The 23,800-nt window shown below is 48.6% G+C and overlaps 1 protein-coding gene across 3 annotated transcripts in view; it reads right to left on the reverse strand.

The window, feature by feature from the left end:
* RBM27 (RNA binding motif protein 27) overlaps positions 1-23,800 on the reverse strand; it is a 455,159-nt gene that overhangs the window by 30,641 nt on the left and 400,718 nt on the right. For all 3 annotated transcript variants that reach the window (XM_063928111.1, XM_063928110.1, XM_063928112.1), the window contains one exon: positions 11,916-12,020. In XM_063928111.1, the coding sequence (XP_063784181.1) occupies positions 11,916-12,020 (105 nt within the window). The remainder of the gene's footprint in view (positions 1-11,915; positions 12,021-23,800) is intronic.

The raw sequence follows: 23,800 nt of genomic DNA on the forward strand, positions 1-23,800 counted from the left end.
AAGAAGGGGGAACCTCTCGCTTTTTTGTATTTATTGGGCCGAAATAAATGTGCGGGTGATAGGTCTTTTTTGCCGGTGCAGGCGCAGAGGGCAAAAATGTTGACTTACCTGCGGTAGCCGCCGAGACTAACGCATCCAGTCCATCGCTAAATAAGGCCTCACCTTTATATAGGAGAGCCTCCATATTTCTTATGGAATCTGCATCCGCGTTCCACTGGCGAATCCACAACGCCTGCCGAGCCGATACTGCCATGGTAGCAGCTTGTGAACTCAAGAGTACAATATCTTTCATCGCTTCTAGCATGTATGCGGCAGCGTCTTTGATATTCCCTAACTTAAGGAGTATCACATCTTTATCAATCGTGTCAATTTCTGATGACACGCTTTCTGACCATTTTTTAATAGCGCGACTCACCCACGCGCAAGCAATTGTGGGCTTGAGCAGCGTACCATTGGCAACATAAATGGATTTCAATGTAGTTTCCATCTTTCGGGCTGCCGGCTCCTTTAGTGAAGCCGTGCCAGGTGCAGGGAGAATTACCTTCTTTGTCAACCTGGACAGTGCACTGTCTAACACAGGGGGTGACTCCCATTTTTTCCTGTCCTCCATAGGGAAAGGATACGCTATCTAAATTCTCTTGGGAATATGAAATTTATTTTCAGGATTCCTCCACATCCCTTCAAAGAGTGTATTAAGCTCGTGGGAAGGAGGGAAAGTGACCTTAGATTTCTTTTCTTTATAGAAATAAGCCTTCTCCTGAGCTACAGAAGTGGCTTCCGTGACTTCCAGAACTTCCCTTATAGCCACAATCATATATTGTATATTTTTTGCCAATTTATGATCTATTTCTCTGGAGACACTATCGTCGACACAAGAATCAGTGTCCGTGTCAGTATCCGTATTCACAATATTTGCAAATGGTCTCTTATGTGACCTAGAGGGGTCGCCTGCGGATGGAAGAACAGAGCCCTGAAAAATCACATCCTCCACAGATTTTCTCCAGCACTCAGCATGAGATTCAGACTTATCTAATCTCCTATTGATATGATGCATACTATCACGTATTTCTTTCACCCATGCAGGCTCTTAGTGTGCCGGCAGCGTCACCACATTACACTTCTGTGTCCCTAAAATGGTTTCCTCCGGGGAGGAACTCCCTGCCTCTGACATGTCTTACACACGTGTCCAACACACACACACACACACACACACACAGACACACTGGGACTTATTAGAGGACAGACCCACAGTAAAATCTGTCAGAGGGACACAGTTTAGGAGCAGCCAGTTCACAACCCCAGCGCCAGTATCTAATGCCTGTGAACACAGAATGCCCACTGACATGCAGCACTTTATACACAGTAAAACACACTTATATAGCACCAAATTCGCTTGTACCCCCCCCCCCCCCCCTGTTTTGCACCCTGATACTTGTAGTCAGAAGTGAAGGAGGACCAGCGATTTCTCTGCAGCCTGAGGAGAGAGAACATGGCACTGAGCAGTGTGCTGGCTGCCTGAGGAAGAAGCTCCGCCCTTTTTACCTCAAACTTTTCATAATATTTATACTGGCAGGGGTAGAGCTGTGCCTGGGCATCTTATGCCCCCTTTTTGCCAGTTTAGAGAGGTGTTTTAGCTGCCCAGGGTGCGCCGCCACCCCCCCCCCCCCCCTGCACCCTGCAGTGCCTGTGTGTGTGGCCAGCAATGGCGCGCTTCACTTCCGCCAGCCGCGCTGTACCTCAGCCGTCACTTTTCTTGATAGAAGATCTGTCTTATTCTACTCACCTGTCTTCTGACTTCTGGCTCTGTGAGGGGGGTGACGGCGTGCTGTTGGAGTGAGCATCTAGGCACGGCTAGCGTTCAGTACCCTTCAGGAGCTAATGGTGTCCTGTCAGCCAGAAGTAGAGCCATGAAACTCTTCAGGAAGTTGGTTCCTACTTCTGCCTCCTCAGTCCCACGAAGCAGGGAGACTGTTGCCATCAGTTCTCCCTGAAAATAACAAACCTAACAAGTCTTTTCAGAGAAACTCAGTAGAGCTCCTCAGAGTGCCTCCAGTCGACCTGGGCACATTTCTAAAACTGAGGTCTGGAGGAGGGGCATCGAGGGAGGAGCCAGTTCACACCCAATGAAAAGTCTTAAGAGTGTCCATGTCTCCTGCGGATCCCGTCTATACCCCCATGGTCTTGATGTCGTTCCCAGCATCCTCTAGGACGTATGAGAAAATTCTGTGGTGAGTCTTAAGTGTATAGCTCCTGAAGTATTGTGTTTTTTTTTGTCTGTCGAAAGTTCCTTGGAGGTAAAAGGTGACTACTCACTGGGTGTGGGCTGCTCATATACATAAGCCCTGCTGGTTCAAACTAATATTTTCTCTATACTGTGTAGTAATAGTCCCCCAATACTTGCTGTGTCCATATGCCAAGGATGACTGGCAGCGTCCCCTTTCCAGCGAGAGCGGCAGTGCAGGAGCAGGACTGAGTCCCAAACAGCGCCAAGCTGCAAGGCTGAGTGGGCGCGGCAATTGGAACACATCCCCAGATTCAGATCAGCCAGAAACTCCATCCAAGGGAACAGGCACCCGCTGGAATAAGCAGCCGCGCTAACAGAGCGGGGGGCGGAGCCAGGACGCTGGGAGAGAAACCCCAAAATGGCACCGCTCTGTTGTTGTGCACAGCGGCAGTACAGCGGGACCAGGCTGCCCCTCCCCCCCAAACACAGTCAGAGCTGCAGCCAGGGTAGGGGTGCTCACTGCCACACATGGGGACAACATAAAGCACAGATACACACATACACCAGGCACACAGCCCAGCGCTGCAGAGGCAGGCTGTGCTTACCTTATTGAAGCCACCTCAGACAAACTGATCTGGAGGAGGGAGACCCAGGGACCAGATGGTTTGGTGACTCCACCAGATGCAAAGAAGAGTGAGAAGAGAGCTCACAGCAGTTCTTAATTATCTAACCTCACTCTGATAATGCTTGTCACCATTATAGGGACATAGGGGGACATTTACTAAGCAGTGATAAGAGAGAAGTGAGCCAGTGGAGAAGTTGCCCTTTCCACCAATCAGCAGCTCTGTATAATTTTAAATTATACAAATTATAGATGTTACTTCAGTGCTGATTGGTTGATGGGGCAACGTCTCCACTGGCTCACTTGTCCGCTCTTATCACTGCTTAGAAAATCTCCCCCTAAGCACTGTGTGAAAAAGAAATACAGGTTGAGTATCCCATATCCAAATATTCCGAAATACGGAATATTCCGAAATACGGACTTTTTGGAGTGAGATAGTGAAACCTTTGTTTTTTGATGGCTCAATGTACACAAACTTTGTTTAATACACAAAGTTATTAAAAATATTGTATTAAATGACCTTCAGGCTGTGTGTATAAGGTCTATATGAAACATAAATGAATTGTGTGAACGTAGACACACTTTGTTTAATGCACAAAGTTATAAAAAATATTGGCTAAAATTACCTTCAGGCTGTGTGTATAAGGTGTATATGAAACAAATGCATTCTGTGCTTAGATTTAGGTCCCATCACCATGATATCTCATTATGGTATGCAATTATTCCAAAATACGGAAAAATCCCATATCCAAAATACCTCTGGTCCCAAGCATTTTGGATAAGGGATACTCAACCTGTAAACATAACTGAAACCTAGCTAAAAAAATAAGCAGAGAAAAAAAAAAATAAGATTTTTCTTACAGGTAAATCTATTTCTCGTAGTCCGTAGTGGATGCTGGGGACTCCGTAAGGACCATGGGGATAGACGGGCTCCGCAGGAGACATGGGCACTTTAAGAAAGAATTTAGGTTCTGGTGTGCACTGGCTCCTCCCTCTATGCCCCTCCTCCAGACCTCAGTTAGAGAAACTGTGCCCAGAAGAGCTGACAGTACAAGGAAATTACTTTGGTAATCCAGGGCAAGATTCATACCAGCCACACCAATCACACCGTATAACAAGTGAAAACAACCAGTTAACAGTATGATAAACAACAGAGCATCAGCTCAACCCTGATGCAACCATAACATAACCCTTATTGAAGCAATAATTATATACAAGTATTGCAGAAGAATTCCGCCCTTGGGACGGGCGCCCAGCATCCACTACGGACTACGAGAAATAGATTTACCGGTAAGTAAAATCTTATTTTCTCTAACGTCCTAGTGGATGCTGGGGACTCCGTAAGGACCATGGGGATTATACCAAAGCTCCTAAACGGGCGGGAGAGTGCGGATGACTCTGCAGCACCGAATGAGCAAACACAAGGTCCTCCTCAGCCAGGGTATCAAACTTGTAGAACTTTGCAAAAGTGTTTGAACCCGACCAAGTAGCCGCACGGCAAAGCTGTAATGCCGAGACCCCTCGGGCAGCCGCCCAAGAAGAGCCCACCTTCCTAGTGGAATGGGCCTTAACTGATTTTGGCAGCGGCAATCCAGCCGCAGAATGAGCCTGCTGAATCGTGTTACAGATCCAGCGAGCAATAGTTTGCTTTGAAGCAGGAGCACCAAGCTTGTTGGAAGCATACAGGATAAACAACGACTCTGTTTTCCTGACCCCAGCCGTTCTGGCTACATAAACCTTCAAAGCCCTGACCACATCAAGTAACTCGGAATCCTCCAAGTCAGTAGTAGCCACAGGCACCACAATAGGTTGGTTTATATGAAAAGATGAAACCACTTTCGGCAGAAATTGTGGACGGGTCCGCAATTCTGCTCTATCCATATGGAAAACCAGATAGGGGCTTTTATGTGACAAAGCCGCCAACTCTGACACACGCCTAGCCGAAGCCGAGGCTAAGAGCATGACCACCTTCCACGTGAGATATTTCAACTCCACCGTTTTGAGTGGTTCAAACCAGTGGGATTTCAGGAAACTCAACACCACGTTAAGATCCCAAGGTGCCACTGGAGGCACAAAAGGGGGCTGAATATGCAGCACTCCCTTTACAAACGTCTGAACTTCAGGTAGAGAAGCCAACTCCTTTTGAAAGAAAATGGAAAGGGCCGAAATCTGGACCTTAATGGAACCCAATTTTAGGCCTAAATTCACTCCGGACTGTAGGAAGTGAAGGAAACGGCCCAGCTGGAATTCCTCCGTAGCAGCATTCCTGGCCTCACACCAAGCAACATATTTTCGCCATATACGGTGATAATGTTGAGCTGTCACGTCCTTCCTAGCCTTTATCAGCGTAGGAATAACCTCATCCGGAATGCCGTTTTCTGCTAGGATCCGGCGTTCAACCGCCATGCCGTCAAACGCAGCCGCGGTAAGTCTTGGAACAGACAGGGCCCCTGTTGCAACAAGTCCTGTCTTAGAGGAAGAGGCCACGGGTCCTCTGTGAGCATTTCTTGCAGATCTGGATACCAAGTCCTTCTTGGCCAATCTGGAAAAATTAGTATTGTTCTCACTCCTCTTTTTCTTATTATCCTCAGCACCTTGGGTATGAGAGGAAGAGGAGGAAATACATAGACCGACTGGAACACCCACGGTGTCACCAGGGCGCCCACAGCTATCGCCTGAGGGTCTCTTGACCTGGCGCAATACCTCTGTAGCTTTTTGTTGAGGCGGGATGCCATCATGTCCACCTGTGGCAGTTCCCACCGACTTGTAATCTGTGCGAAGACTTCCTGATGAAGTCCCCACTCTCCCGGGTGGAGGTCGTGCCTGCTGAGGAAGTCTGCTTCCCAGTTGTCCACTCCCGGGATGAACACTGCTGACAGTGCGCTTACGTGATTCTCCGCCCAGCGAAGAATTCTGGTGGCTTCCGCCATCGCCACTCTGCTCCTTGTGCCGCCTTGGCGGTTTACATGAGCCACTGCGGTGATGTTGTCTGACTGAATCAGAACCGGTTGGTCGCGAAGCAGGGTCTCCGCTTGACGTAGGGCGTTGTATATGGCCCTTAGTTCCAGGATGTTGATGTGAAGGCAAGTCTCTTGACTTGACCACAGACCTTGGAAATTTCTTCCCTGTGTGACTGCACCCCAACCTCGGAGGCTTGCGTCCGTGGTCACCAGGACCCAGTCCTGAATGCCAAATCTGCGACCCTCGAGAAGGTGAGCGCTCTGCAGCCACCACAGGAGTGATACCCTGGGGGATAGGGTGATTAACCGATGCATCTGAAGATGTGATCCGGACCACTTGTCCAGTAAGTCCCATTGAAAAGTCCTCGCATGGAACCTGCCGAAGGGAATGGCCTCGTATGGAACCAACTGCGACTTTGGAATATTTAGAATCCAGCCGTGTTGCCGTAACACTGCCAGAGAAAGTGCTACGCTGATCAGCAACTGCTCTCTTGATCTCGCTTTTATGAGGAGATCGTCCAAGTATGGGATAATTGTGACTCCTTGCTTCCGCAGGAGTACCATCATCTCCGCCATTACCTTGGTAAATATTCTCGGTGCCGTGGAGAGACCAAACGGCAACGTCTGAAATTGGTAATGACAATCCTGTACCACAAATCTGAGGTACGCCTGATGAGGTGGATAAATGGGGACATGAAGGTATGCATCCTTTATGTCCAAAGACACCATAAAATCCCCCCCTTCCAGGTTTGCGATGACCGCTCTCAGCGATTCCATCTTGAACTTGAACCTTTTCAGGTATATGTTCAGGGATTTTAAATTCAATATGGGTCTGACCGAACCGTCCGGTTTCGGGACTACATACATGGTCGAATAATAACCCCTTCCTTGTTGAAGGAGGGGAACCTTGACCACCACTTGTTGAAGATACAACTTGTGAATTGCAGTTAACACAATTTCCCTCTCGTGGGGGGAAGCTGGCAGGGCCGATTTGAGGTATCGGTGAGGGGGCATCTCCTCGAATTCCAGCTTGTATACCTGAGACACAATATCTATTGCCCAGGGATCCAACAGGGATTGAACCCACTTGTGGCTGAAATTTCGAAGACGTGCCCCCACCGGGCCTAGCTCCGCTTGTGGAGCCCCAGCGTCATGCGGTGGATTTTGTAGAGGCCGGGGAGGACTTCTGTTCCTGGGAACTAGCTGTGTTGTGCAGCTTCTTTCCTCTGCCCTGCCTCTGGCAAGAAAGGACGCACCTCGGACTTTGTTTTTCTGTGATCGAAAGGACTGCATTTGATAATACGGTGCTCTCTTAGGCTGTAAGGAAACATATGGCAAAAAAATTTGACTTTCCAGCAGTAGCTGTGGAGACCAGGTCCGAGAGACCCTCCCCAAACAATTCCTCACCCTTGTAAGGTAAAACCTCCATATGCCTTTTTGAGTAGGCATCACCTGTCCATTGCCGAGTCCACAGGACCCTTCTGTCAGAAATCGACATAGCATTTATTCTAGAACCCAGTAGACTAATGTCTCTTTGAGCATCTCTCATATATAGGACAGCGTCTTTAATATGCCCCAGGGTCAATAATATAGTATCCTTGTCTAAGGTATCAAGTTCCTCAGACAGGGTGTCCGTCCATGCTGCTACAGCGCTACACACCCAGGCCGACGCGATCGCCGGCCTCAGTAAGGTACCTGAATTTGTATATATGGACTTCAGGGTACCCTCCTGTTTTCTATCCGCAGCATCTTTGAGGGTAGCCGTATCCTGTGACGGCAGGGCTAGCTTCTTGGATAAGCGTGTTAAAGCTTTGTCCACCCTAGGGGAGGATTCCCAGCGTAACCTGTCCGTTGGCGGGAAAGGATACGCCATAAGAATCCTTTTGGAAATCTGCAGTTTTTTATCTGGAGATTCCCAAGCCTTTTCACATAACTCATTTAGCTCGTGTGAGGGGGGAAAGGTTACCTGTGGCTTCTTTTCCCCATACATATGTACCCTCCCGTCAGGGACTGGGGTTTCCTCTGTGATGTGCAACACATCCTTAATTGCTATAATCATATAACGGATGGATTTAGCCAATTTTGGCTGTAATTTTGCATCATCGTAATCGACACTGGAGTCAGTTTCCATGTCGGTATCCGTGTCAACAATTTGGGATAGTGGGCGCTTCTGAGACCCTGTCGGCCTCTGCGACATAGGATCAGGCATGGGTTGGGACCCTGACTGTCCTGAGGCTTCAGCTTTTTCTAACCTTTTATGTAAGGAATTGAATTAACATTATCATTTAAAACCTTACACATATCCATCCAATCAGGTGTCGGCGCCTTCGGCGGAGACACCACATTCATTTGCTCCCGCTCTGCTTCCACATAGCCTTCCTCATCAGACATGTCGACACAAGCGTACCGACACACCACACACACAGGGAATGCCCTTTTTGAAGACAGTTCCCCCACAAGGCCCTTTGGAGAGACAGAGAGAGAGTATGCAAGCACACACCCCAGCGCTATAACCCAGGAATAACACAGTAACTTAATGTTAACCCAGTAGCTGCTGTTTATATTGTGTTTTTGCGCCTAATTTATGTGCCCCCCCCTCTCTTTTTACCCTCTTCTACCGTGAATCTGCAGGGGAGAGCCTGGGGAGCATCCTCTCAGCGGAGCTGTGGAGAAAAAATGGCGCTGATGAGTGCTGAGGAAGAAGCCCCGCCCCCTCGACGGCGGGCTTCTGTCCCGCTTAAATATGCTTTTTCTTGGCGGGGGCTCATACATATATACAGTGCCCAACTGTATATATGTTTACTTTTGCCAAAAAGAGGTTCCAACTGCTGCCCAGGGCACCCCCCCCCCCCCCCTGCGCCCTTACAGTGACCGGAGTATGCGAGGTGTGTGGGAGAAATGGCGCACAGCTGCAGTGCTGTGCGTTACCTCAGTGAAGAACGGAGTCTTCTGCCGCCGATTTGAAGTCTTCTTGCTTCTCATACTCACCCGGCTTGTGTCTTCCGGCTCTGCGAGGGGGACGGCGGCGCGGCTCTGGGATCGGACGGCGAGGGTGAGATCCTGCGTACGATCCCTCTGGAGCTAATGGTGTCCAGTAGCCTAAGAAGCAGGACCTAGCTTCAGAGAGTAGGGCTGCTTCTCTCCCCTCTGTCCCACGATGCAGGGAGTCTGTTGCCAGCAGAGCTCCCTGAAAATAAAAAAATTAACAAAATACTTTCTCTCAGCGAACTCAGGAGAGCTAACTGAAAAGCACCCAGCTCGTCTGGGCACAGTATCAAACTGAGGTCTGGAGGAGGGGCATAGAGGGAGGAGCCAGTGCACACCAGAACCTAAATTCTTTCTTAAAGTGCCCATGTCTCCTGCGGAGCCCGTCTGTCCCCATGGTCCTTACGGAGTCCCCAGCATCCACTAGGACGTTAGAGAAAAAAAGTGGGCCTTCCTCAAAGGCACAAAAACCAAGACTGAGGCTTGCTGGAGGTGGGAGGGGTTAGAAGTTTGGTTTTTCGTGTTTCTTGTGCCTAACCTCCATAGCCCTCACTCTAACCCAGAGGTAATGACGCAGCGTCCCCTAGGTAGATGATAGAGGAAGTGTAGAAGCCCATGATGGCTCCTGATTGGAAGCTGTGGCCGAAGGGAGCACCAGCTGAGTAGCAGTGAAACACCAGACACAGAGCTCATTGTGGTGCGGAACCTGAGGAGACGGGTGGTCTTCTGTTTGCCGGCGGTCGGGCTCCCGGCGCTCAGTATACCGGCGCCGGGAGCCCGACAGCCGGAATACCGACAATTATTTTCCCTCGTGGGGGTCCACGACCCCCATAGAGGGAGAATAAAATAGTGTGGCGCGCGTAGCGCGCCACCGTGCCCGTAGCGTGGCGAGCGCAGCGAGCCCGCAAGGGGCTCATTTGCGCTCGCCAAGCTTTCGGTAAGCCGGCGGTCGGGCTCCCGGCGCCGGGATGCTGGTCGCCGGGAGCCCGACCGCCGGCCAGCCGTAGTGAACCCGAGGAGACAGCACAGTACAGTTCCTACAGTTAAGCAACACAGGAGCACACCCCTCTCTGGGTGCCTTGCCAATGGAAGACATGTTAACGTAATTCTAAGAATGCCGGGCCTACACACAAAAGTTGCCAAAATGGAGGTGTGCTATTAAGGAGTAGTTTACGGAATGTTAGAGAGCAACAAATAAATTAACATGTGGGTATGCAGACAAGTGACATCAATGTGAATGTCAACAAACAAACTAGTGTTCACAAATGAATGTATAATTAACCCCTAATCACTACACAGATAGTGAAGAAATGAATAGAGAGATATTATACAGGCTCAGCAAAGCACTCAAACAATTAGTAATGAAAAGACAGTGTAGAGTATAAACAAAGTACTCCTATACACTTAAGATACATGAACACAAAACATTCAAAGCATGGGAAAAAGGGGTGGTCTTCTGTTTGCCGGCGGTCGGGCTCCCGGCGCTCAGTATACCGGCGCCGGGAGCCCGACAGCCGGCATACCGACACTTATTTTCCCTCGTGGGGGTCCACGACCCCCATAGAGGGAGAATAAAATAGTGTGGCGCGCTCGCCAAGCTGTCGGTAAGCCGGCGGTCGGGCTCCCGGCGCCGGGATGCTGGGCGCCGGGAGCCCGACCGCCGGCCAGCCGTAGTGAACCCGGGAAAAAGGGCAAATAGTGCTGAACAATGCAACCCTAACAGGGAAACAAGGAGCTGAATGTATAACCTGACCACCGAGAGAGAGGTATACAGGGAGACAGGAGCCAGTGTTCTCTCTAGTGAGGTGCAGAGGCAGGCAAATGTGGTTAAAATAGCAGTCCAGCATCTCGTGGAGAGAGAAGGCTATGTCCAGTGGCGGGTTGCCTGCAGGAAGGAACAGAGAAAGTCTGCCTCTCCAATCAGGCATGTACCCAGGGCACTGGCCGCCACATACAGTAGTGCCCTGTTGCTATTAAGATACCCTGGTGGTCTAATGGGGGTGCGGAGATAACTTTGCCCTCACTGCCAGTGGTCCCCATCACAGTCGATGACAGCCACCACGTGTGCAGCATTCTGCAGGCAGGGAGCCGCCTTTCCCTATTCCTGATTGCGTCCGGCTCCCTTGGTGTGTGTGCTGGAGCCTGGCAGAGGTCACTGACCCAGTTGCCATTGAGGGTGTTTCAGACACCTGCTCAATGAAGAGTAAAATAAAAAAAAATAAAAGAAACTACCGTGTTTCCCCGATAATAAGACACTTTTTTTTTTTTTCAACAAAAAACACCATAGGGCTTATTTTCGGGGTTGGGCTTATTTTAATTAACATTGACAGCAAATTTCACAGCCCCCAGTCCTCTTTTTACAGCCACCATGCCCCCAGTCCTGCTTTTACAGCCCCCAGTCCTCCTTTTACAGCCACCATGCCCCCAGTCCTGCTCCTCACCTACAGCACTTTCCAGTTCCAGTTTCCAGTTCTTCTTCATGCTTTCCGCCAGCGCCGCTGCTACTCCGCTCCCGCCGCGTACAGAAGCCGCATGATGTGCGCGGTGACATCATGCGCAGGGCGCAATGCATCCCTGGGACTGGGAGCTGGAGTCTTCAACGGCTGATACAGTACTGTACAGCATCCCTCAAGCAGGGCGGCAGTGAAGGGGGTTAGCGGGGGTGGAGCTGGGGGCATTGAATTTAGTGCACGGACTCGGGTAATGGGAATTTTGATCGGGCTTATTTTGGACCAGTTTCCAAAAGCAAGGGTAGGGCTTATTTTCGGGGTAGGGCTTATTATCGGGGAAACACGGTATTATGAGGCTTCTTTATAGCAGCCCCTGTAAAACAAAGCTCACTCCTTGGGCACCAAATGTAAGAGGAACGGAGTATAGGGGAGACGGAACCTGGGCTGCTGGGAAAAGAAACTTAACCATTTGACTCCAGCTCACCACCTATACCCAGAGTCATCCCTGTGTTCTCCGTGGATGATAAATTCTAGTGTGTATACTGAAGAGTCATGTGATAAATTATTGCAGATGCATATACATTTACAACTTTGTTCCAGACCTGGGTAGTCACTACAGAATGGATAAAGCAGACATTTGTGTTAATATATGATATAGCCACACATCATCTCACCTCAACTTGTAACTGACTGAGCTTTTTCCTTAGTTCTGTTGTGTCTTCTCCTGAGGATAGTCGCTTGTGGAAGTCCATCTCTGCATCCAAAAGCTCTTTCTGAGCCTAAAACCAGGGGGGTAAGCAGTCAAGGTTCACTTTAAACGTACATTATAAAAAGTTATATCAATATACATAAGGTGAGAGAAGATATTACAGCTCAATATGAACTAGCAATTTTCTCATTAGCTTTTTTCTCTCATCCTGGCACCAATAGATTTGGGGCCAAAAAGATTTGTAAGAGAGGCACCCCTCTTTTAAAAGAAATGCATTTTTATACGTTATCTAGTAATCTGTACTATCACAAGACCAGAAAACCTACACTGCAGTAAACATTAAGTCATCCAGGGATGGAGGAAGATATTCCCCATAATAAACTTAAATTAACTTAGAGACACTCCTATTTGAAAATGGAGTCTCCACTTTGAAATAAGAGTAGATACTGTCTGGTGATCACCTGATGATCTGGAATATGGTGTTCAATAGGACTGAGGTCAGGAGCTTTAAAATGTAAGCTCTCACGAGTAGGGCCCTCTGTCCTCATGTGCTTATCCTTTTTCTTTAATAATCTTCAACTGCACCAAATCCAGCAGTCTTCTGCCACCTGATAGCTACATCAGCAGATGACACGGATATAAGTATGTTTATATACCCTGTACTTGTCCTATATTGTCTTCAACTGTAAGTTGCTGTTTTCCTATTTTGATTATTTATGTACTCTGTAATTGGGTGCTGCGGAACCCTTGTAGCGCCATATAAATAATGGATAATAATAATAATAATAATAAAATTTTACTCACCGGTAAATCTATTTCTCGTAGTCCGTAGTGGATGCTGGGGACTCCGTAAGGACCATGGAGAATAGACGGGCTCCGCAGGAGACTGGGCACTTTAAGAAAGATTTAGTACTACTGGTGTGCACTGGCTCCTCCCTCTATGCCCCTCCTCCAGACCTCAGTTAAGGAAACTGTGCCCGGAAGAGCTGACATTACAACGAAAGGATTTTGGAATCCAGGGCAAGATTCATACCAGCCACACCAATCACACCGTATAACTTGTGATAACATACCCAGTCAACAGTATGAACAACAACAGAGCATCAGACAAACCTGATGCAACCATAACATAACCCTTATTTAAGCAATAACTATATACAAGTATTGCAGAAGAAGTCCGCACTTGGGACGGGCGCCCAGCATCCACTACGGACTACGAGAAATAGATTTACCGGTGAGTAAAATCTTATTTTCTCTAACGTCCTAGTGGATGCTGGGGACTCCGTAAGGACCATGGGGATTATACCAAAGCTCCCAAACGGGCGGGAGAGTGCGGATGACTCTGCAGCACCGAATGAGCAAACACAAGGTCCTCCTCAGCCAGGGTATCAAACTTGTAGAACTTTGCAAAAGTGTTTGAACCCGACCAAGTAGCTGCTCGGCAAAGCTGTAATGCAGAGACCCCTCGGGCAGCCGCCCAAGAAGAGCCCACCTTCCTTGTGGAATGGGCTTTTACTGATTTTGGAGGCGGCAAGCCAGCCACAGAATGAGCCTGCTGAATCGTGTTACAGATCCAGCGAGCAATAATTTGCTTTGAAGCATGAGCACCCAGCTTGTTGGATGCATACAGGATAAATAGCGAGTCAGTTTTCCTGACTCCAGCCGTTCTGGCTACATAAATCTTCAAAGCCCTGACTACATCTAGTAACTTGGAATCCTCCAAGTCACGAGTAGCCGCAGGCACCACAATAGGTTGGTTCAAATGAAAAGATGACACCACCTTTGGCAGAAATTGCGGACGAGTCCGTAATTCTGCCCTGTCCATATGGAAAACCAGATAGGGGCTTTTACATGACAAAGCCGCCAATTCTGACACACGCCTAGCCGAAGCTAAGGCCAATAGCTTTTCACGTGAGATATTTTAACTCCACGGTCTTAAGCGGCTCAAACCAGTGAGATTTCAGGAAACTCAACACCACGTTAAGATCCCAAGGTGCCACTGGTGGCACAAAAGGAGGCTGAATATGCAGCACTCCCTTTACAAACGTCTGAACTTCAGGTAGAGAAGCTAGTTTTTTATGAAAGAAAATGGATAGGGCCGAAATCTGGACCTTAATGGACCCTAATTCTAGGCCCAAAGTCACTCCCGACTGTAGGAAGTGAAGGAAACGGCCCAGCTGGAATTCCTCTGTAGAGGCATTCCCGGCCTCACACCCAGTAACATATTTTCGCCGTATACGGTGATAATGTTTAGCCGTCACGTCCTTCCTAGCCTTTATCAGCGTAGGAATAACCTCATCCGGAATCCCTTTTTTTCTACTAGGATCCGGCGTTCAACCGCCATGCCGTCAAACGCAGCTGCGGTAAGTCTTGGAACATACAAGGTCCCTGCTGCAACAGATCCTGCCCTAGAGGCAGAGGCCATGGGTCCTCTGTGAGCATTTCTTGCAGCTCTGGATACCAAGTCCTTCTTGGCCAACCCGGAACAATGAGTATTGTTCTCACTCCTCATTTCCTTATGATTCTCAGCACCTTGGGTAAGAGAGGAAGAGGAGGAAACACATAAACCGACTGGAACATCCACGGTGTCACCAGTGCGTCTACAGCTATCGCCTGAGAGTCTCTTGACCTGGCGCAATACCTCTGTAGCTTTTTTTTGAGGCGGGATGCCATCATGTCCACCTGTGGCAGTTCCCACCGACCTACAATCTGCGCGAAGACTTCTTGATGAAGTCCCCCCTCTCCCGGGTGGAGGTCGTGCCTGCTGAGGAAGTCTGCTTCCCAGTTGTCCACTCCCGGAATGAACACTGCTGACAGTGCTCGTACGTGATTCTCCGCCCATCGAAGAATTCTGGTGGCTTCCGCCATCGCCACCCTGCTCCTTGTGCCGCCTTGGCGGTTTACATGAGCCACTGCGGTGATGTTGTCTGATTGGATCAGCACTGATTGGTTGCGAAGCAGGGTCTCCGCTTGACTTAGGGCGTTGTATATGGCCCTTAGTTCCAGGATATTGATGTGAAGGCAAGTCTCCTGACTTGACCACAGCCCTTGGAAACTTCTTCCCTGAGTGAGTGACTGCCCACCACCCTCGGAGGCTTGCATCCGTGGTCACCAGGACCCAGTCCTGAATGCCGAACCTGCGGCCCTCGAGAAGGTGAGCACTCTGCAGCCACCACCGGAGAGACACCCTGGCCCCGGGGGATAGGGTGATTAACCGATGCATCTAAAGATGTGATCCGGACCACTTTGTCCAGTAAGTCCCATTAGAAGGTCCTCTCATGGAACCTGCCGAAAGGAATGGCCTCGTATGATGCCACCATCCTTCCCAGGACTCGAGTGCAGTGATGCAATGACACCTGTTTTGGTTTTAATAGATTCCTGACCAGTGTCACGAGCTCCTGAGCTCTCTCTATCGGGAGATAAACCCTTTTCTGGTCTGTGTCAAGGATCATGCCTAGGAGAGGCAGATGAGCTGTAGGAACCAACTGCGACTTTGGAATATATAGAATCCAGCTGTGTTGCCATTACACTTCCAGAGAAAGTGATACGCTGTTCAGCCACTGCTCTCTTGATCTCGCTTTTATGAGGAGATCGTCCAAGTACGTGATAATAGTGACACCTTGCTTCCGCAGGAGCACCATCATTTCCGCCATTACCTTGGTGAATATTCTCGGGGCCGTGGAGAGACCAAACGGCAACGTCTGAAATTGGTAATGACAATCCCGTACCGCAATTCTGAGGTACGCCTGATGAGGTGGATAAATGGGGACATGAAGGTATGCCTCCTTTATGTCCCGAGTCACGATAAAATCTCCCCCTTTCAGGCTTGTAACGACCGCTCTTAGCGATTCCATCCTGAACTTGATCCTTTTCAGGTATATGTTAAGGGATTTTAAATTCAATATGGGTCCGACCGAACAGTCTGGTTTCGGGACTACCACATGGTCGAATAATAACCCCCTCCTTGTCGAAGGAGGGAAACCTTGACCACCACCTGTTGAAGATACAATTTGTGAATTGCAGTTAACCCTGTTTCCCTCTAGTGGGGGGAAGCCGGCAGGGCAGTCAGTGAGGAGGCATCTTCTCAAAGTCCAGCTTGTATCCTGAGATACAATATCTATTGCCCAGGGATCTAACAGGGAGTGAACCCACTTGTTGCAGAACTTACGAAAGCGTGCCCCCACCGGGCCTAGCTCCGTCTGTGGAGCCCCAGCGACATGCGGTGGATTTTCATAGAGGCCGGGGAGGACTTCTGTTCCTGGGAACTAGCTGTGTTGCGCAGCTTCTTTCCTCTGGCCCCGCCTCTGGCAATAAAGGACGCATCTCGGACTTTCTTGTTTCTTTGTTCGAAAAGCTGCCTTTGATAATGACGTGCTTTCCTAGGCTGTGCAGGAATATAAGGCAAAATATCCGAATTACCAGCTATAGCCGTGGAGACCAGGTCCGAGAACCCTTCTCCACACAATCCTCAGCCTTCCATATGCCACTTAAGTAGGCATCATCTATCCATTGCATATTCTACAGGACACGTCAAGCAGAAATCGACATAGCTTTGACTCTAGGACCCAGTATACTCATGTCTCTTTGGGCATGTTTGATTATATATATCTCTTAAGACAGCATCTTTAATATATATACATATCTCTCTCTCTCTCTATATATATATATATATATATATATATATATATATATATATATATACACACACACACACACACACACACATACTAGGGTCTCAATTTCTGCTGATAAGGTACCTTGTCCACGCCGCCCCAGCGCTATAAACCCATGCCAACACGATCGCCGATCTGAGTAGTGTACCAGAATGTGCACGCTATCTGCAGGATCCCTGAGAATAGCTAGGGCTACCTTCTGGGCAAACGTGACACCCTAAGGGAAGATTCCCGTCACATCCTGGCCCTAGTGGGGAAAGGATACTGCCTGAGAATTCTTTGTGGGAAGCTGCAGTCTCTTGTCTGGAGATTCCCGCTCTTTTTCCTCATGAGAGGAGGGAAATTTACCTCAGCTTTCTTCCCCTTAAACATGTGTACCCTTGTGTCAGGGACAAATGAGTCATCAGTGATATGCAAATCATCTTTTATTACAATAATCATATATTGAATACTATTCTGCCATTTTGGCTGTAACTTTGCATTATCGTAGTCGACACTGGAGTCAAACTCCGTGTCGATATCAGTGTTTATTATTTTGGATAGTGAGCATTGTGAGACTCTGAAGGTCTCTGCGCCATAGGTACAGACATGGGTAGATTTCCTGTCTGTTCTCTAATCTTTTGTGCAATAAATTCACCTTAGCACTTACACATATCCAAACAGGTGTCGGCGTTGTCGACGGAGACACCCTCTCACACACATTTGCTCTATCTCCTCCTTAGGGGAGCCTTTTACCTCAGACATGTCGACACACATGTACCGACACACCACACACACAGGGGATGCTCTATTTGAAGACAGTTCCCCCACAAGGCCCTTTGGAGAGACAGAGAGAGAGTATGCCAGCACACACCCCCAGCGCTATATGACCCAGGAATCACACAGTAACTTAGTGTTAACCCAGTAGCTGCTGTATATATTGTTTTTACGCCAAATTTATGTGCCCCCCTCCCACCTCTCTTTTTCACCCTCTTCTTCTGCAGGGGAGAGCCTGGGGAGCTTCCTCTCAGCGGAGCTGTGGAGAGAAAATGGCTCTGGTGAGTGCTGAGGAAGAAGCCCCGCCCCCCTCAGCAGCGGGCTTCTGTCCCGCGATTTTGTGTAAAAATAATGGCGGGGGCTCATGCTTATTACAGTGCCCAGCTGTATATATGCTGCTTTTTGCCAGGAGGTACTCAATTGCTGCCCAGGGCGCCCCCCCCTGCGCCCTGCACCCTACAGTGACCGGAGTGTGTGGGTTAGTGTGGGAGCAATAGCGCACAGCTGCAGTGCTGTGCGCTACCTCATATGAAGACAGGAGTCTTCTGCCGCCGATTTTGACGTCTTCTTGCTTCAACCCGCCGGCTTCTGTCTTCTGGCTCTGCGAGGGGGACGGCGGCGCGGCTCCGGGAACGGACGACCAAGGTTAAGTTCCTGTGTTCGATCCCTCTGGAGCTAATGGTGTCCAGTAGCCTAAGAAGCGCAACCTAGCCGCAGTTAGTAGGTTTGCTTCTCTCCCCTCAGTCCCACGTAGCAGAGAGTCTGTTGCCAGCAGAAGCTCTCTGAAAATAAAAAACCTAACTAAAATACTTTCTTAATAGCAAGCTCAGGAGAGCTCACTAAAATGCACCCAGCTCCTTCCAGGCACAGATTCTAACTGAGGTCTGGAAAAGGGGCATAGAGGGAGGAGCCAGTGCACACCAGTAGTACTAAATCTTTCTTAGAGTGCCCAGTCTCCTGCGGAGCCCGTCTATTCCCCATGGTCCTTACGGAGTCCCCAGCATCCACTAGGATGTTAGCGAAAATAATAATAAAATCTTTCATATGAAACTTGGCAAAACAATTTTCTCCGGCAGGGTCCACAGGTTACCCACAGGATAACAATGGGATATGATGAAGCGACAGCGCATTTGCACCAATCGGTCAAAGCTTTCTGGCCTCCCAGCATGCAACGGGCACATCCATATATCCCTATCTCCTGGCTCAGGCAAATCAGTTTGTTGTTTGGTGCGGCAGGAGCCGGACCATGGTCAGAGGACTGCTGGTTTTAACAGCCCTAAGCTTTCTTATTTTATTTTTATAGTCTATTTTTTCTGAGAAATCTTTCTTACACGTACCTTAGAAAGAGTTGCTCCAACAACACTCTGCCGGGTCGCGACAACGCTTACCGACGTACACAGTGCTGTTTCGGCAGGCGTCTGTGTCGGATATACTAGCAGGTCCAGCAGACGTTACCAGGCTGTGGCCGGAGCACAGGGAGAAGGTAAGGCATCGGTTCTGCTTAGAAGGGGCATACAGACACAGCCGCACTATTTTGGGAGCATACCACCAAACAGTCGCTGATGCGGTTGCCACCTCGGGTGCACCAGCGCTAGGCCTTAGGGATCATAGGCTCCAGGAATAGTACGGGGCCGCGATCCCTAGGGTTGATGTCAGCAGTGGGGAGTCAAACGCTCTCCTGGTCGTCCCTCCCCCCGGTTCATGACCAGTTTCCTCCAAGTCCCCCGGTTCATGACCAGTTTCCTCCAAGTCTCCCGTCATGAACTGTTTCCCGCTTCCGTCTCAGACGCTGTACACGAGGGGACCCAGTCACAGCATAGGCGGCTGTGTGACTGGTGCGTCTGTGTTCACTGTAGGTTCATGGAGCAACAGTGTACACTAGTAGCGTCTGGATCCACTCAGCGTTCGCTAATGTATTGATCGGTCCTGGAAGCGAGGCTAGTCTCCCTGTATCCCACTCTACTGAGTAAGGGTAATACAGCACTAAGTCTCTATCTACCTTTTTGAGTATGAATAGTTAGATAAGTGCCTAATGCATACGAGTCTGTATACATATATTGTTTTTTTCGCAATGCATCCGAATATGGTAGATCTGTTTAAACATGATTCAATAATATGTTCTCCTACATACTTGAAATGTAGTTGATGATGTGCTCATATAGCTTATTATACTAATGTATAACATGTGACTGCTAGTGTGATAGCTGACTTTACTATATTCTATCAGTTTTGTTTTAGTCCGATCCTCATTGCTGGTGCATGGGTAGGGTCGGATTGTATGTCACTTTAAAAAACTTAAAATGATTACATTCACATTGTGTAGTATACTGTGGAAGTGTTGATTATTTATCATGTCTAAAAGCAGCAGAGGTGAAGAAGATACACACACAGCAACACCAACACTCATATCATGTTTGTCTTACAAAGCTGTGTTATCTTCTCAGGATCTGGTTCAGGATGGTTTGTGTGCTAATTGTTTTAGCTTTCACCAGGGGTTCTTGAAAAATACAAGGCAGTTTCAGGTGCAGGTTGATCCACCTTGGGCTATGTTTGCAGAGACTTTATCCAGTACAACTGTACGGATAATTCCTCCAACCCCTGTACCGGGGATAGGTTACACGATTAACCCTTACAAGCAGATTCACACTTTTGTATCACTTCCAGCAGCAGCCTCTCAAAAGAAACAGGCTAAGCCGGTGGTAAGTAAATCTTCATCCTCACAGGTTACACATGGTTCAGATGAGGATTCATTGGAGGATGAAAGCTCAATTAATTCTACTTCGGCATACGAAGGAGGAGGAGGAGGAAGGTCACAGCTCAGTGGATATATCAGAGTTAAAGCAATGAAAACCATTCTATCCTTAGAGGATTCAGCAGAGCCTGTGCTAAAAACCAAGGCACCTGTGTTTAAACGTCCCAACAGTTAAGACTGAGTTTCCATGGTCAAATCAGCTGACGGAAATCATGGAAGAGGCTTGGGCTACACCTAAGAAGAAGTTAAGAATTCCTAAGAAATGGAATTCCAATTATCCTCTTCCAGCTGGGGATTGTTTAAAAAGGGAGGTGGCTCCTAAAATAGATACGCATGTGATTCGATTAGTGCAAAAATCTACATTACCTTTTCCTTCAACATCATTAAATGATGTCACGGATAGGAGAGTGGATGGTTTTCTAAAAAAAATAAGAATTTACTTACCGATAATTCTATTTCTCGTAGTCCGTAGTGGATGCTGGGAACTCCGTAAGGACCATGGGGAATAGCGGCTCCGCAGGAGACAGGGCACATCTAAAGAAAGCTTTAGGATCACCTGGTGTGCACTGGCTCCTCCCCCTATGACCCTCCTCCAAGCCTCAGTTAGGATACTGTGCCCGGACGAGCGTACACAATAAGGAAGGATTTTGAATCCCGGGTAAGACTCATACCAGCCACACCAATCACACTGTACAACTTGTGATCTGAACCCAGTTAACAGCATGATAATAGAGAAGCCTCTATAAAAGATGGCTCACTACAACAATAACCCGAATTTTTTGGTAACAATAATTATGTACCAGTAGTGCAGACAATCCGCACTTGGGATGGGCGCCCAGCATCCACTACGGACTACGAGAAATAGAATTATCGGTGAGTAAAATCTTATTTTCTCTGACGTCCTAGTGGATGCTGGGAACTCCGTAAGGACCATGGGGATTATACCAAAGCTCCCAAACGGGCGGGAGAGTGCGGATGACTCTGCAGCACCGAATGAGAGAACTCCAGGTCCTCCTCAGCCAGGGTATCAAATTTGTAGAATTTTACAAACGTATTTGCTCCTGACCAAGTAACTGCTCGGCAAAGTTGTAAAGCCGAAACCCCTCGGGCAGCTGCCCAAGATGAGCCCACCTTCCTTGTGGAGTGGGCATTTTAAGATTTTTGGCTGTGGCAGGCCTGCCACAGAATGTGCAAGCTGAATTGTACTACAAATCTAACGAGCAATCGTCTGCTTAGAAGCAGGAGCACCCAGGTTGTTGGGTGCATACAGGATAAACAGCGAGTCAGATTTTCTGACTCCAGCCGTCCTGGAAACATATATTTACAGGGCCCTGACCACGTCAAGCAACTTGGAATCCTCCAAGTCCTTAGTAGCCGCAGGTACCACAATAGGTTGCTTCATGTGAAATGCAGAAACCACCTTAGGTAGAAATTGAGGACAAGTCCTCAATTCTGCCCTGTCAGAATGAAATATTAAATAAGGGCTTTTATATGATAAAGCCGCCAATTCTGACACACGCCTGGCTGAAGCCAGGGCTAACAGCATCGTCACCTTCCATGTGAGATATTTTAAGTCCACAGTGGTGAGTGGTTCAAACCAATGTGACTTTAGGAAACTCAACACAACATTGAGATCCCAAGGTGCCACTGGAGGCACAAAAGGAGGCTGTATATGCAGTACCCCTTTTACAAATGTCTGAACTTCAGGCACTGAAGCCAGTTCCTTTTGGAAGAAAATCGACAGGGCCGAAAATTGAACCTTAATGGACCCTAATTTTAGGCCCATAGACAGTCCTGTTTGCAGGAAATGGAGGAAACGACCCAGTTGAAATTCCTCTGTAGGGGCCTTCTTGGCCTCCCACCACGCAACATATTTTCGCCAAATGCGGTGATAATGTTTTGCGGTTACGTCCTTCCTGGCCTTGACCAGGGTAGGGATGACTTCATCTGGAATGCCTTTTTCCTTCAGGATCCGGCGTTCAACCACCAAGCCGTCAAACGCAGCCGCGGTAAGTCTTGGAACAAACAAGGCCCCTGCTGGAGCAGGTCCTTTCTTAGAGGTAGAGGCCACGGTTCGTCCGTGAGCATCTCTTGAAGTTCCGGATACCAAGTTCTTCTTGGCCAATCCGGAGCCACGAGTATCGTTCTTACTCCCCTTTGCCGTATAATTCTCAGTACTTTTGGTATGAGAGGCAGAGGAGGGAACACATACACTGACTGGAACACCCACGGTGTTACCAGAGCGTCCACAGCTATTGCCTGAGGGTCTCTTGACCTGGCGCAATACCTGTCCAGTTTTTTGTTGAGGCGGGACGCCATCATATCCACCTTTGGTTTTTCCCAACGGTTCACAATCATGTGGAAGACTTCTGGATGAAGTCTCTACTCTCCCGGGTGTAGATCGTGTCTGCTGAGGAAGTCTGCTTCCCAGTTGTCCACTCCCGGAATGAACACTGCTGACAGTGCTATCACATGATCTTCCGCCCAGCGAAGAATCCTTGCAGCTTCTGCCATTGCCCCCCTGCTTCCCGTGCCGCCCTGTCTGTTTACGTGGGCGACTGACGTGATGTTGTCCGATTGGATCAATACCGCCTGACCCTGAAGCAGGGGTTTCGCTTGACTTAGGGCATTGTAAATGGCCCTTAGTTCCAGAATGTTTATATGAAGAGATGTCTCCAGGCTTGACCATAAGCCCTGGAAATTCCTTCCCTGTGTGACTGCTCCCCAGCCTCGCAGGCTGGCATCCGTGGCCACCAGGACCCAGTCCCGAATGCCGAATCTGCGGCCCTCTAGAAGATGAGCACTCTGCAACCACCACAGGAGGGATACCCTTGTCCCTGGTGACAGGGTTATCCGCTGAAGCATCTGAAGATGCGACCCGGACCATTTGTCCAGTAGGTTCCACTGGAAAGTCTTGCGTGGAATCTGCCGAATGGGATTGCTTCGTAGGAAGCCACCATTTTTACCCAGAACCCTTGTGCATTGATGCACTGAGACTTGGTTCGGTTTTAGGAGGTTCCTGACTAGCTCGGATAACTCCCTGGCTTTCTCCTCCGGGAGAAACACCTTCTTTCTGGACTGTGTCCAGGATCATCCCTAGGAACAGAAGACAAGTCGTCGGAACCAGCTGCGATTTTGGAATATTGAGAATCCAATCGTGCTGCCGCAACACTACCTGAGATAGTGCTACACCGACTTCCAAGTGTTCCCTGGATCTTACCCTTATCAGGGAATCGTCCAAGTAAGGGATAACTAAAATTTCCTTCCTTCGAAGGGATATCATTTCGGCCATTACCTTGGTAAAGACCCGGGGTGCCGTGGACCATCCCTACGGCAGCGTCCGAACTGATAGTGACAGTTCTGTACCATAACCTGAAATACCCTTGGTGAGAAGGGTAAATTTTGACATGAAGGTAAGCATCCTTGATGTCCCGAGACATCATGTAGTCCCCTTCTTCCAGGTTTGCAATCACTGCTCTGAGTGACTCAATTTTGAATTTGAACCTCTGTATGCAAGTGTTCAAAGATTTTAGATTTTAGATTTTAAAATCGGTCTCACCGAGCCGTCTGGCTTCGGTACCACAATAGTGTGGAATAATACCCCGTTCCCTGTTGCAGGAGGGGTATCTTGATTATCACCTGCTGGGAATACAGCTTGTGAATGGTTTC

Source organism: Pseudophryne corroboree, chromosome 6, assembly GCF_028390025.1.
Source record: "Pseudophryne corroboree isolate aPseCor3 chromosome 6, aPseCor3.hap2, whole genome shotgun sequence".
Taxonomy (NCBI): domain Eukaryota; kingdom Metazoa; phylum Chordata; class Amphibia; order Anura; family Myobatrachidae; genus Pseudophryne; species Pseudophryne corroboree.